The 12,997-nt window shown below is 39.0% G+C and overlaps 1 protein-coding gene across 4 annotated transcripts in view; it reads right to left on the bottom strand.

Moving 5' to 3' along the window:
- Positions 1-12,997, bottom strand: part of mtmr4 (myotubularin related protein 4) — a 128,281-nt gene that overhangs the window by 89,911 nt on the left and 25,373 nt on the right. For all 4 annotated transcript variants that reach the window (XM_063031119.1, XM_063031120.1, XM_063031122.1 and 1 more), the window contains one exon: positions 7,414-7,483. In XM_063031119.1, the coding sequence (XP_062887189.1) occupies positions 7,414-7,428 (15 nt within the window). In that variant the 5' untranslated portion in view covers positions 7,429-7,483. The remainder of the gene's footprint in view (positions 1-7,413; positions 7,484-12,997) is intronic.

Genomic DNA, 12,997 nt, shown 5'->3' with positions numbered 1-12,997 from the left:
TGGATGAATGGGAAATAGAGGGCTTTGTGAGAGGCAAGTGTTAGATTGATCTTACAGTAAGAGATCTTATAGAGTTAGAGCAAGGTTGGCACAACATCATTGGGAGAAACCTCTGTATTGTGCTATACTATACCATCCTTTGTAAAAAAAAAAAGTTGTCCCTCAAATTCTAAAATCTTTCCCTTCCCCATTTAAGGTATATACTCGAGTTCTTGATACCCCAACTGTGAAAAAAAGATTGAGTGCATTCGCCCTAGATACACCCAACACATGATTTCATACACCTACGTATGATCACCTCTCCGTCTTCAATGCTCCAAGAAAGGAAGTCCTAGCCTATCCAACCTCTCCCTGTAACCCAGTCCAAGTCCTGGCTGTACCCTTGCAAATCTTTTCCGCATTCTATTTTGGTTCCATGGCAACCATGACCTCCCAACTTTTATAATAACCTGATAAGGCCAGTGTGCTAAAAGGTCCCCTTTTACAGCTCTGTCTTTCAGTGATCCTTATACTTATATTCCAAGGTCCTTTTGTTCTTCAACACCCCCAGGGTCTTATATCAATTGTAAAAGTCCTTCCTGGATTTGACTTTACAGACTGCAAAACCTCGACTTATCTGAATTAAAGTCCATACGCCATTCCTTGGCCAATCTATTTTTAAATCTAGATTCAAAAACAATTTTTCAAAAACCTTCATTGTTCAATATGGCACCTATCTTCGTGTTATTTACTAAACATGCTTTGTGAGCATTCTTATCCAAATTATTGATTATAGATGATAAATGAGCCCAGTGCACCTGACACACACCAGTCATAGATCTCCAGTCTGAGAAGCAACCTTCTACCATCATCCTCCATTCTCTACCATAAAACTTATCTATATCTCTCTCTCTCTCTAATCAGCCAGCTCTCCCTGGACATTGGTGTCAAAGAGATTGGCAAGGAGCTTCACTTTAAAAATACATTGTTCATACAATAGAGACTCGATTACATTTAAGGTGTCCTTTCTAAAGTTAGGACCTTTACACCACCCTGACTTTCACCTGGGCAGTCTCCAACCTTATAATCACATCAAATTCTCAAATTTCAAACAGTTCCCCTCTATCTCTTTACTGATTACCACCTAGTGGTTTGACATCAACCATCATGAAGTGCTTTGAGAGGCTGGTCATGACATGCACTCGTTCCAGCCTTTCAGACTACTTTGACCCATTGCTATTTGTCCAACAACCGAAACAGGTGTATGGCAAGTGCCATCTCAAAGCCCTACATTTACCTCTGGAGCAAAGACACCTAGCTCAATTGTTTGACTACTAGTCTTCCTTCAATACTGCAATTACAAGCAAACTCCAGACCCAGGAATCAACACTTCCCTCTGCAAATGGGTCCTTGACTTCCTGACCACAATCAGCAAGGAAGGCAGCAACACCTCCACCACGATTATTCTGAACACTGGTGCTCACCAGGTTGTGTCATCTCCCTATTCTACTACTCCCTGCATAGTCATGACTGTGTGACCCGATTCTGCTCCAATTCCACCTACAAGTTTGCAGATGACATTTTCATAGTGGGCTGCATCTCAAATAACAATGAGTCAGAGCACAGTAAGGAGACAGACAGCCTAGTACTACGGCGTCACAACAATCTTTCCCTCAATGTCAGCAAACAAAATACAGGTAATTGACTTCAGGAAGGGGGGGTGCAGGGTAGGGTGGGCAGACCATATGCTCCTGCTACATCAAACATGCTGAGGTTGACAGCTTCAAGTTTCGATGAGTGAACAATCCCAATAGCTTGGAAACCAGGAGATCCAGACAGCCACAGTGGATGGAGCACAGGTGCTCAGCAAATCAGTCACCCAGTTTTACAGATGTACAGGAGGCAACATACAAGAGCACAGAAAGTAATGGTGGGGAGTATAGCGCAAGGACAGTTGATAAACCTTACAGGTTATAGGGGAAAGTGTCTGCGAAGGGGAGGGGTGATGGGTGAAGAGGGATGAGTGGATCTGCAAGTCAAAGAGAAAGTGATCTCTGCAGAAAGGTTAGGGAGGGCAAGATGTGACTGGTAATGGGATCATATTATAGCAGAAAGTGAATAATGATGTGCAAGCTGGTGGGCTGCTGGGTATGGACAAAGGGAATTTTATCCCTGTCTTGACTGGGGGGGGGGGGGTTAAGTGCAGAAAATAGAGATATAGGTGAGGCTCTGTCAATTAGTGGAGAGAGAGAGAGAAACCCTTCTTCTAAAAAAGGATGACATCTCATATCTTGGAGTGGAAGGCCTCATCATGAAAACAAATGTTAAGCTCATCTAAAAGCCAAATCAATTTAACCTATATTTGACAATGGAACTGGTCACCCCAGGTGAAAATCCTGCACATCAGCATATTCACAAACAAGAGAAAAAATCTGCAGATGCTGAAAATCCGAGCAACACACACAAAATGCTGGAGGAACTCAGCAGGCCGGGCAGCATCTAGATAAAGAATATTCTCGAAGTTTCAGGCCAAAACCCTTCGCCTTGAAACACCACCTGTACCCTTTTCCAAGATGCTGCCTAGGCTGCTGAGTTCCTCCAGCATTGTGTGTGTTGCTTCAGTTTATTGGTTTATCTACACAAATCCTCTTCAGGCAGCTAGCATTTGCCGACCTTCAGTTGCACGTGCTTCAAAGCGCTTTGTCTTCAAAGCCTACTGTGTTTACTGTTTGCTCACTGAAATAAAGGGGCATCACACAGGATTCAGAAAAGGAAAACCAATTAAAATGGTCTATCATGTAATATTAATGTCTTGCATACTGCATCTTTTAATAGTCTACATCATTTCCATCGATTTACTGGTGCTCCATTCACTGATAACAACTTCTTTGTTCAGATTACTTCTTAGCTGTATGTTGCATTCAATGGGCCCCTTTCTCAGCTTGCTCTTACATTGGCTTAGGAAAACTCATGGGTCAAGTGTCAAGCAGGCCAAACAAAGGAGATGATAGTCCTTCAGGTTTTCCAATACTTCCAAGGCAGCTGTGAGGTAGCTGCCATGGGGAGATGTCTTCAAACCTGACTCACTTAACAGCACCACACATGCAGATCCTGACAGGAATGCACTCGTCCCTTTTCAGCAAGTGAATCTGTGGTTAACGTATCTGATTTCACAAATCTTTTACGTACTATATTTAATCTTAATGCAGACATGCACATTTGGTGCACCAAGGTGACACTCAATTTAGAATCAGTCATTGAACACTACAGCATAGAAACAGGCCCTTTTGCCCATCTTGTCCACACAAAACCATATTCAAACCTGACTCACTTAACAGCACCACACATGCAGATCCTGACAGGAATGCACTCGTCCCTTTTCAGCAAGTGAATCTGTGGTTAACGTATCTGATTTCACAAATCTTTTACGTACTATATTTAATCTTAATGCAGACATGCACATTTGGTGCACCAAGGTGACACTCAATTTAGAATCAGTCATTGAACACTACAGCATAGAAACAGGCCCTTTTGCCCATCTTGTCCACACAAAACCATATTCTGCCTAGTTCCATCAACATTCATCTGGACCATAGCCCCCAGACCATAAAAAAGGCTACCATTTCACTGACTGCTCGAATAGCCAAATCTCATGAATCTCCTGAATTAAATAGTTAACTGAATTGTTTCAATTTCGTGCAGAAGCTACTAGTGAAGGTTTCACTGATTCTGTGGCTACTTCTGATCAACGTCAGTCCAAGTTTGCTCAAAGTGCAAACTAGGTGAATGTATAGACTCTAGGTAACCACTTCTGAATGTGAACACATCTCAGAAAGCAACTGGCACATTCCTGCAATAAGGTTACTTTCAAATGAATTTACTGGATTGTAAATAAGCACAACCCTCTGCAGAATATTAAACGATTCATGTATACATAGTGAAGTTTGCAGTGGTTTAACATGACTTCTGCTGCACATAAGAAATCAAACACAATCAACTTTTAAACTTTGAAGCAACAGTCCAAGAATATGAAGAATGCAATCTTCTAAACACCAAAACAAAATTCTGTTCTGATGACATGATAAAGCCGTTTCTACGAGGGTTTATTTTGCTTCAAATCACTAACACAATATGGAGACTAATGCCCTGTATCATTTGCGCATCACAACTAACATACAAACTAACCTGATCACACAGGCGATTTGGTAAACTCCCATACTGGCAAATATACAAAAGCCAAATAACCCAAATTTAGCTTTCTTTGGATTTTTGTTTTGCATGCTTGAAATCAATTTAAAAACTTGTGTACTTTCACATCAAAAGATAACGCCCACTTAGTTTTATCCTGTTTTTTTTCCCCAAAACCCTTTCCAATTATTTAGCTCTGCCCGTTCAATTCCAATGTGGATTCCATTTAACAGTTTTTCCACTACTTCACCTTTATTTTCAATGGAAACAACGCATCAAAATAAGAACAAAAGTAACAAAACATTTAATTTCTTGACTTGGAATCTACAAAGTGTAAGTCCATTTTCCTTCCTGTAATCAGAATATTTCAATAAAGTCGTGGTATGTCTATTATACAAATTACCAATGGTACAAAACTATGATATGTAGTGGAATTAAAGTATGAATTCGAAGCTACAGAGAACTGAACAAGTAGACAACATAATGGCATATGAAACACTTTGCAAATAAAACAGTATACAAATTGAAAAATGGACAAGATAAATACTGCATGAATGCTGTTGTTAGAAATGAGCACAAAGCTGGAAAAGACCAACTAGTCTGGAAAAAAAAATAATTGAATGGTTTAAGTGTTTGTGGAAAGGTTTTTATCTCCATCTTCAGAAAGACTTATTTTAATTTTTGACTAGTCTATTCATCTGAATATGAAAGCAGCCAGTGAGTTAATTTTGTATGAAGTTCTTTGTTCACTGCAGATGCAGCAATTTATGTTGCTTACGCCTTTTCATTATACACTAGCTCATCTCTTAAAATGCATTTTACGCCACGAGTCTTAGCTCCATTTGTAACACAAAATTATAAGATTTCAAAGTCATTACCGTCCTTCAAACATTAGGCATTTGCTTTTCTACAAGTTATGATTATTTAAAGCCAAATGACCAATTGTTTTGTTACAGATTGCCAAATGTGCTTTGTGTCATTCAAAATCAATGGAAATCCCTGACCTCCTGAAGCTCAAAGCACCTTTCAGACTGATGTTTGGTTTGATCGCAGCATTATGTACCCAAACATAGATCTGCTCCTCCTAACTTTGACCATTCTTAATTTTAAGTTGACACAAGTTATTGCTTTGCATGTCAGAATGGTGCTTACAGTACATATTTATATATTTTTAATTAATACACAAAGTTAGTTGACCCACTTATATTCCAACAGGGCAACTCATTAAATCAATTACCCTTCTCCTCATTTACTTGTAGCCCTGGCACAAACTCAGAGTCATGAGGAAACTGTGCAAACTCCCCAAGTTGCTAAAGCTTAAGTCAGCAACATTAACTTGCTGTCCTTTGCCCATCTTTCATTTTTCCCCCTCTTCCTTCTGCTTAACATTAAGTCATTCAAGAGAGACAGGCCCTTTGGCCCAGAATCCAGGCTAATAATGAAGCAGTCACTTACACTAATCCCATTTTATTCCCTCCATATACCAATAAATTTGCTCTAGGATCCATCATTCACACACACTGAGCAATTTAGTGGCATCCCAGGATGGGTACTCAGAATGTGCACTACACAACTGGCGGGTGTGTTTACAAACATTTTTAATCTCTCCCTCTCCCAGTGCAGAGTGCCCTCCTGCTTCAAAACATTCACCATTGTACCGATACCTATACAGACCAAGGTAACATGTCTGAATGACTGGCGTCCTGTCACACTCACCTCAATAACAGCAAATGCTTTGAAAGGCGGGTCAAGGACTACATCTGCAGCATGCTATCACCCACACTGGACCCCCTACAATTCGCCTACCAACACAACTGATCAACAGATGGCGCAATAGCACAGCTCTGCACACCGTCCTTACACATCTGGAGAAGGATGCTTACCTGAGAATGCTGTTCTCAGACTACAGTTCAGCATTCAACACTATCATTCCCTCCAGGCTCAACAAGACGCTCAGAGACCTCGGCCTTCACCCTGCCTTGTATAGCTGGATCCTGGACTTCCTGTCAGATTGCCAGCAGGTGGTAAGACTGGGCTCCCTCACTTCTGCTCCTCTGACCCTCAACACAGGTGTCCCTTAGGGGCTGTGTCCCAAGCCCCCTCCTTTAGTCTCTCTATACCCATGACTGTGTCGGCACCCACAGCTCCAATCTGCTATTTAAATTTGATGATGACGCTACATTAATTGGTCTAATCTCAAATAATAATGAGGCATCCTACAGGGAAGTCATCACCCTGACAGTGGTGTCAAGAAAACAACCTCTCCCTCAATGTCGCAAAAACAAAAGCTGGTTGTGGACTACAGGGCGAAATGCAGACAGGCTAGCCCCTATTGGCATCAATGGATCTGGGGTACAGCAGGTGAACAGCTCTAAGTTCCTTGGCGTAAACATCACTGAGGACCTCATGTGGTCTGTACATACCGGCTGTGTGGTTAAAAAAAAGCACAGCAGCGCCTCTTTCACCTCAGACAGTTGAAGAAGTTTGGTATGGGCTCCCAAATCCCAAGAACTTTCTACACGGGCAGAATTGAGAGCATCCTGACTGGCTACATCACTGGCTGGTATGGGAACTGTACTTCCCTCAATCGCAGGACTCTGCAGAGAGTGGTGCGGACAGCCCAGCACATCCATAGATGTGAACTTCCCACTGTTCAGGACACCTACAGAGACGATGTATAAAAAGGGCCCGAAGAACCACTGGGGTCCTGAGTCACCCCAACCACAAACAGTTCCGGCTGCTACCATCCGGGAAATGGTACCGCAGCACAAAAGCCAGGATCAACAGGCTCCGGGACAACTTCTTCCACTAGGCCATCAGAATGATTAATTCATGCTGACACAACTGTTTTTCTATGTTATATTGACTGTCCTGTTGTCCATACTATTTATTATAAGTTACTACAAATTGTACCTTAAACATTTAGGTGAAGACATAACATAAAAGATTTTTACTCATCTATATGAAGGATGCAAGTAATAAAGTTAATTTAATTCCTACCAACCAACATATCTTTGGGATGAAGAAAACCAGAGCACATGGGAAGAAAAACGTGTACTCACAGGGAGAACTTGCAAACTCACACAGACAGCACTACAGGTCAGAACTGAATACAGGCTACTGACCAGCTGCATTGTTGTGTTGCTCTCCTTTAGCTCCACCCACTTAACTTTCAGACAAATACATAAATTTCTAGCCTTAAAGAGAGATACTAGGGAAATCAAATTTAGATCATCCAGAACTTACAGTCTCTGTCCCCATGGTCTCAGTTACGATGTTAAGAAATCTGTGGTTGCTTGTTCACAGGTAATGGTACCTACATGAATGAAAACAAAGTTATTAGTTAGCACCAGATCTGCACAGCCATTAATTTTCAAATAAATGAATTTTAACAGTCCTCTATCTGCCTCCATTATAGTTCAGATAATAGTTCTCTCATCCTACAAACAATGTTCTAGGTTCACGACCCACTCCAAAAGATAAATCAAAAGAACATCTACCCCAAATGACCATTAGGTACAGTAATCAAATGCCCAGACCCTGCACTGTATCCCAAATAAGCCTGCACACTTCAAGTTCAACTCATAGTCAGAATTTCCTCATGGGTAAAGACATACTAACCATCTTTGCCTTTCCAAATGCTGGTAGGTCCTGTCTCTCAGAAAGCCTTCTAAAAATTTCCTTGCCACTGATGTTAGACTCACTGACTGATAGTTTGCTTGTTTGACCTTGCAGTCTTTCTTAAATAAAGGCACACTAGCTACATTCCAGTTTTCGGGTATCTCATCCATGGCTAATGTATTTTAAAGAAAAGATGCCACAATGTTCAGCAACAACCATATTCTTGTAACGAAGCCTGGTGTTCTTATCTAGAAGAATAAAGCACGCAACTGTGAAGTAATTCAACTCTTCAGCAAAACCACTTGATGCCTGGGAACATATTTCATTGCACTGTAATCAATTTTCTAAAGACTTAAGGCCAAGACCATGTAGGGAGAAGTCAGAAAGATCTTAAAAGCATGCATCAAACTAGCAGTTGGTCAGGTCTATCAAACATTTTAGAATGTGTAACTTAATGACCATTTTATTCTAATCTCTCCAAAGTAACAATCTAGCTTATTTAGGCCATCAAGTCAATGCTAGTTGCCAGAGCACATGCATTGGTTTAAATTTCACGCCATTTATTTCAAAGTAAAGTTTTTATCTAAGTGCATATGTTACTATATACTACCTTGAGATTGATTTTTATTTTTTTTAAATGTCTATTGCCTCTCACATGTCTACTTACATTTAGTATATTTTACATATTTCAATCATGACTTGATTGTTTATAACATTAAAATTGTAAAACTGTCACCTCTGCATGAGAGGGACACGGAATCCTTCACTCATGCACAGATCTCCAATTATATAGTAATGCCATTTTGAGTACATATTTGCAAAACAGTGACTAGGAAGAAAAGTGATTGTTTTTATTTAATCTCCATTTTAGCTCTCTGTCTTTCATCAAGATTAAAGGTTGTCTAGTTTCTTTTTTAAATCCTTTGCTTACCAGTCTAGCAATCATTCAGTGCCGTTCATGAACAGTTACTAAAATGTCAGTAACCCTCCATAATAACCAGGCTTTCAGCCTACTTTGTGAACTTGGTGGCCTTAATCCATCTATCACAACTCATTAAGATTAGATGCTGTTCTTACTCACAGCCCACACATTTCTAGATAATGACCAGAAATACAAGTCTCAGATTTCCCTTTTAGCCTGTCTTGATTAAGAAGAAACTCCCACTTGATGGTTATGATGAATTGTTCCAAACATTCAATTTCTCTCTTAATCAAAAAGTTAGTTAGCACTTCATGTGTGATAACAACTTATCAGATTTGAGTCTCTAAGTTGGCTGCTATTTTACCTATGATACTTTGTGATCAATATTAGCTTGGATACAGTTGAAAGTAGATAGAGGATGGGAACAGTGTGATATCAATGCAAGTATTGCACTACAGGTATATGTAATAGCTAAAGAATAAAGGTCCAAATGTTTGGTCATATAAAAAATGGTACTGTAATAGGCATTTAAAGTTTAAAATTCAACTAAATGCACAACAATTTTCTCTAAGATAGAAAGCTCTAATTTTAACTGAGTAATGATTGGACAAGTGTCTTTTCACCTATTAAGAATCATAATCAGGTATATTACCACTGATATGTGCCATGAAATGTGCTGTTTTGCAGTAGCAGCACAATGCAAGACAAAAATTACTGCAAACCACAAAAATGTAAAACCACAAAAATGTAAAAGAGGAATAATGAAATGGTGTTCGTGATTTATGAGAACAAACATGATTTAGCTTTATATACAAATAACTCCATAATGCTTGTCAAAGTAACTGCACATCACAAGGTAATAGAGGCCAAGCTAATGGGTTCATTCAAAAAGAAGAATGATAGATTTCTTGATACTTAAGGAATCCACAGAGATAGGAATAATGATATTCGGTAGGTTAGCCAGATCTTTGGTGACTGGCTGAGCAGGCAGACCAGATGGCCTATACATACTGTTATTTTATATGATCTTTTGTTTTTAATGAATCTGTTCCTTAATACAAGGACAGTTCAAGTTTGTATTTTGCCCAAGAACAACATTAAAACCTGCTAGACCAGTCAGAGCCTGACCGGACTTTCTTTTCCTTCCCCATACCTAACCTGACCATCAATACAAAGATAATAATCTCTAACATACTTTTGGTCGAGTGGGTTAATTCAAATGCATGGAAATAACTTTGCAAGGCATTTGGAGAACGGCAGAAAAAAGATTATTCTTAAAATATGTTTATTAAGTACTTAGCAAATCCAACAAATCAGAACATATGCCTGATCTGAAGAGAACTCACCACAACTTTATTGTATATGTCTGGCTTGGGTTGGGTAGCCAGGCTTCAAACTTCTTAGTAAAATACAAATAGTGGTCAGGAAGTAGATTGCATGAAGAGTGATAACATCATTTAAAGTTTTAAAGTAAAACACTGAATCATTCCAAAATCTAATAGAAGAGCAAGATTTTCTAGCTGTCCAAGCTAACAACAGCCCAACTATCTTTTCTCGCCAGCATCCATCTGGATGTTTATCAGAACATGAGCTTAAAAGTTCAAAGTAAATTTATTATCAAAGTACATGTCACCATGTAGAAGCCCGAGATTCATTTTCTTGCAGGCACACTCAGTACATCCAAAAACCTTGCAATTGTTTTTACTCAGAAAGTGCTCAAAGTTCCAATGGATGCATTCAACAATGGAGTATCTTTCGCACTGGTATAAAACAACTTTCTGAAATGAATGAATAGTATTGCATTTCCAAATTCAGTCTAGAAAGCACAAAATTAACTAGAGTCAGTGATATCATAATTCCACCTCCGACATTCAACTTTGATCCCTACATTTTAAACATATGCATGTTTAAACTCATGCAGTCAAATGCAGAAGGCAAGGAAGATTCTCAGCAACAATAAAAAACAATCATTGATTTTTAATAAGAGTTCATCAAAAGACGCTTAGTTGGATTAATAATACTAACAAGCCCTTACCTTAAGTCAGTTCTAAAGATGTAGAATCCAAATGGACAAAAATCTTGGCAGGCAACTGCTTTACAAAGTGATATATATTTGGAAAATTCCAACAGTTAAAATAATGATTGAAAACTTTTGGAAGCATTGTAATGCATATAGATGCAATCACTGAACAAGGGATAATGGCTTTACAGTTATTTCTGGGCAAAAATGTTTTTTTTGCTTTGCTGTGTAATGTAATGTATTGCTTTTGTCCACTGACACTTGTAACTCAGATTTATTTTTCTTTTGATAACAATCAAATTCAGATCCCACTGCTGAATTGTCACCCGATTGTAGAACACCAGCAATACAGAGTTAAGGAATCAAAATGTACACTTCCTAGAGAACTACACAATCAAAAATAATCCTAGGACATTGAGGCCCACAATGCAGTGACAAAGATAAGCCACGAGCATGGCTTGCCTCGGAGACATTTGCCATTGTAGTGCAACATGGTAGCGTAGCAGTTAGTGCTGGCACTATTACAGTACGTACCAGCAGCCCTGGTTCAATCCTGTTGCTGCCTCTACACTCTCCCCATGACAATGTGAGTTTCCTCTGGGTGCTCAGGTTTCTTCCCACATTCCAAAGATATAAAAGTTAATAGGTTAATTGGGTGGCATGGGATTGAGGAAGGGTCTGTTACCGAGCTCTATCTTGAAATAAATACAAATGTTAATGGCTTCTGACTGGGCATCCCTCAACTACCATCACAAATTCAGCAAATAAAAAATATGCTATAATACTGTGTGATCAAAGTCCCATTATTTTTGAGATTGTTTTATTGTGGATGAAGCCAATTCAAATTAACATCAATTACAGATATTTTAAGACTGATATAAAAGATTGGCAGTGCAATGCAAATTATACTAGATCAAGAGGAAGGCGCTCCAACATCCTAACTTTCTCAGAAATTTAAGAAGGCTCAACTTGTCACCAAACATTCTACAGATGAACTGTCAAGAGTATCTTGATGAGTTGTTTCATGATCTGGGATGGCAATTTGAATGCATAGCAACACAAGCTGCAGAGAGTAGTGGACACTGCCCAATACATCACTAGCATATCACTCCCCACCATTGGTATCTACATCTATCAAAGATCTCCACCATTGGGTCATGTCGTCTTCTCAGTTATCATCAAGCAAGACATACAGAAACCTGAAGTCCCATACAACCAGTTTAAAGAACAGCTTCCCTCCAACCAGTCCACCATTGAACCAACTGCTACAACCCTAATCATTATTTGGCAACACTATGAACACTTTGACCTCTTTGCACTAAGTTGACTTGCTTTCATTCTAAAATTAGTTCTTGTGTAAAAAAAAAATCACAAAATTTATGTTTATTTTTTCTTTGTGAATGTTGCATGTGTGCTGCACCTGAAATAGTGCAGTTTTCATTGCACCTGTGCATACATGTGCACATGACAATAAACTAACTTTTGAGATAAACACATTTACAATACTAGCACAAGAGGAAGCAAAGATTATGATTTATTTGAAACAAATCAGAGTTTATTATGACATAGACTACACCCTTGTCACAAGCTTTATTACAATTAATGATTAACCAAACTATATCTACAGTGCATAGACCGAAAGGATTCTTTTATTGCAAACTAGTCAGTGCTCCAGATCATTACATACAGTCAAAGATTCACCAAAGGCTGTTTATCAGTAACACATAAATTCAGAGTCAGAAATGATGGCAATCCCAAGCTATCTCATTATATATTCTAAAATCTGAAATACTTCCAGCCCCAAGCATTTCAGGTAAAGGGTACTCAGCCTGTATAGCTTTCTGTTGAACTAATTGCACTTCTGCAGTTGGGGTAAGGTTACCTTAACTTCTAATCTAACTTGCACCTTCCTAGTGCTTGTTAGTGTAGCCCTCTTTACAGAAATATAGATTCAAAAGGCATAGAAAGTTAATTGTTCTTTGTACATGTGAGATCATAAGCAATTACTGTATTGAGTCATTCAGAAACTCAAATTAGTGTTGATCAACATTGTGGGAGCTTTCTTCCATGGAAATTGGGGCCAAACTAGAGATTTTCACACCATAGTAGTCTGGCACACTAGAACAGCTGTGCCACTTTTTCCATAACCTACTTCTACTATGCCTATGACAACCCTAATTCCATGTCAGCTAGAATTAAAATCATGCTCTGAAATATTAGAGGCAATTTTATGTGCCCATATCACAGCATTTCGTTTTTTTCTTAAA

This window comes from Mobula hypostoma, chromosome 23 (assembly GCF_963921235.1).
Source record: "Mobula hypostoma chromosome 23, sMobHyp1.1, whole genome shotgun sequence".
Classification (NCBI taxonomy): Eukaryota; Metazoa; Chordata; class Chondrichthyes; order Myliobatiformes; family Myliobatidae; genus Mobula; species Mobula hypostoma.
Note: the sequence above shows the minus strand (reverse complement) of the source record. Positions and strands in the feature narration are given on the sequence as shown.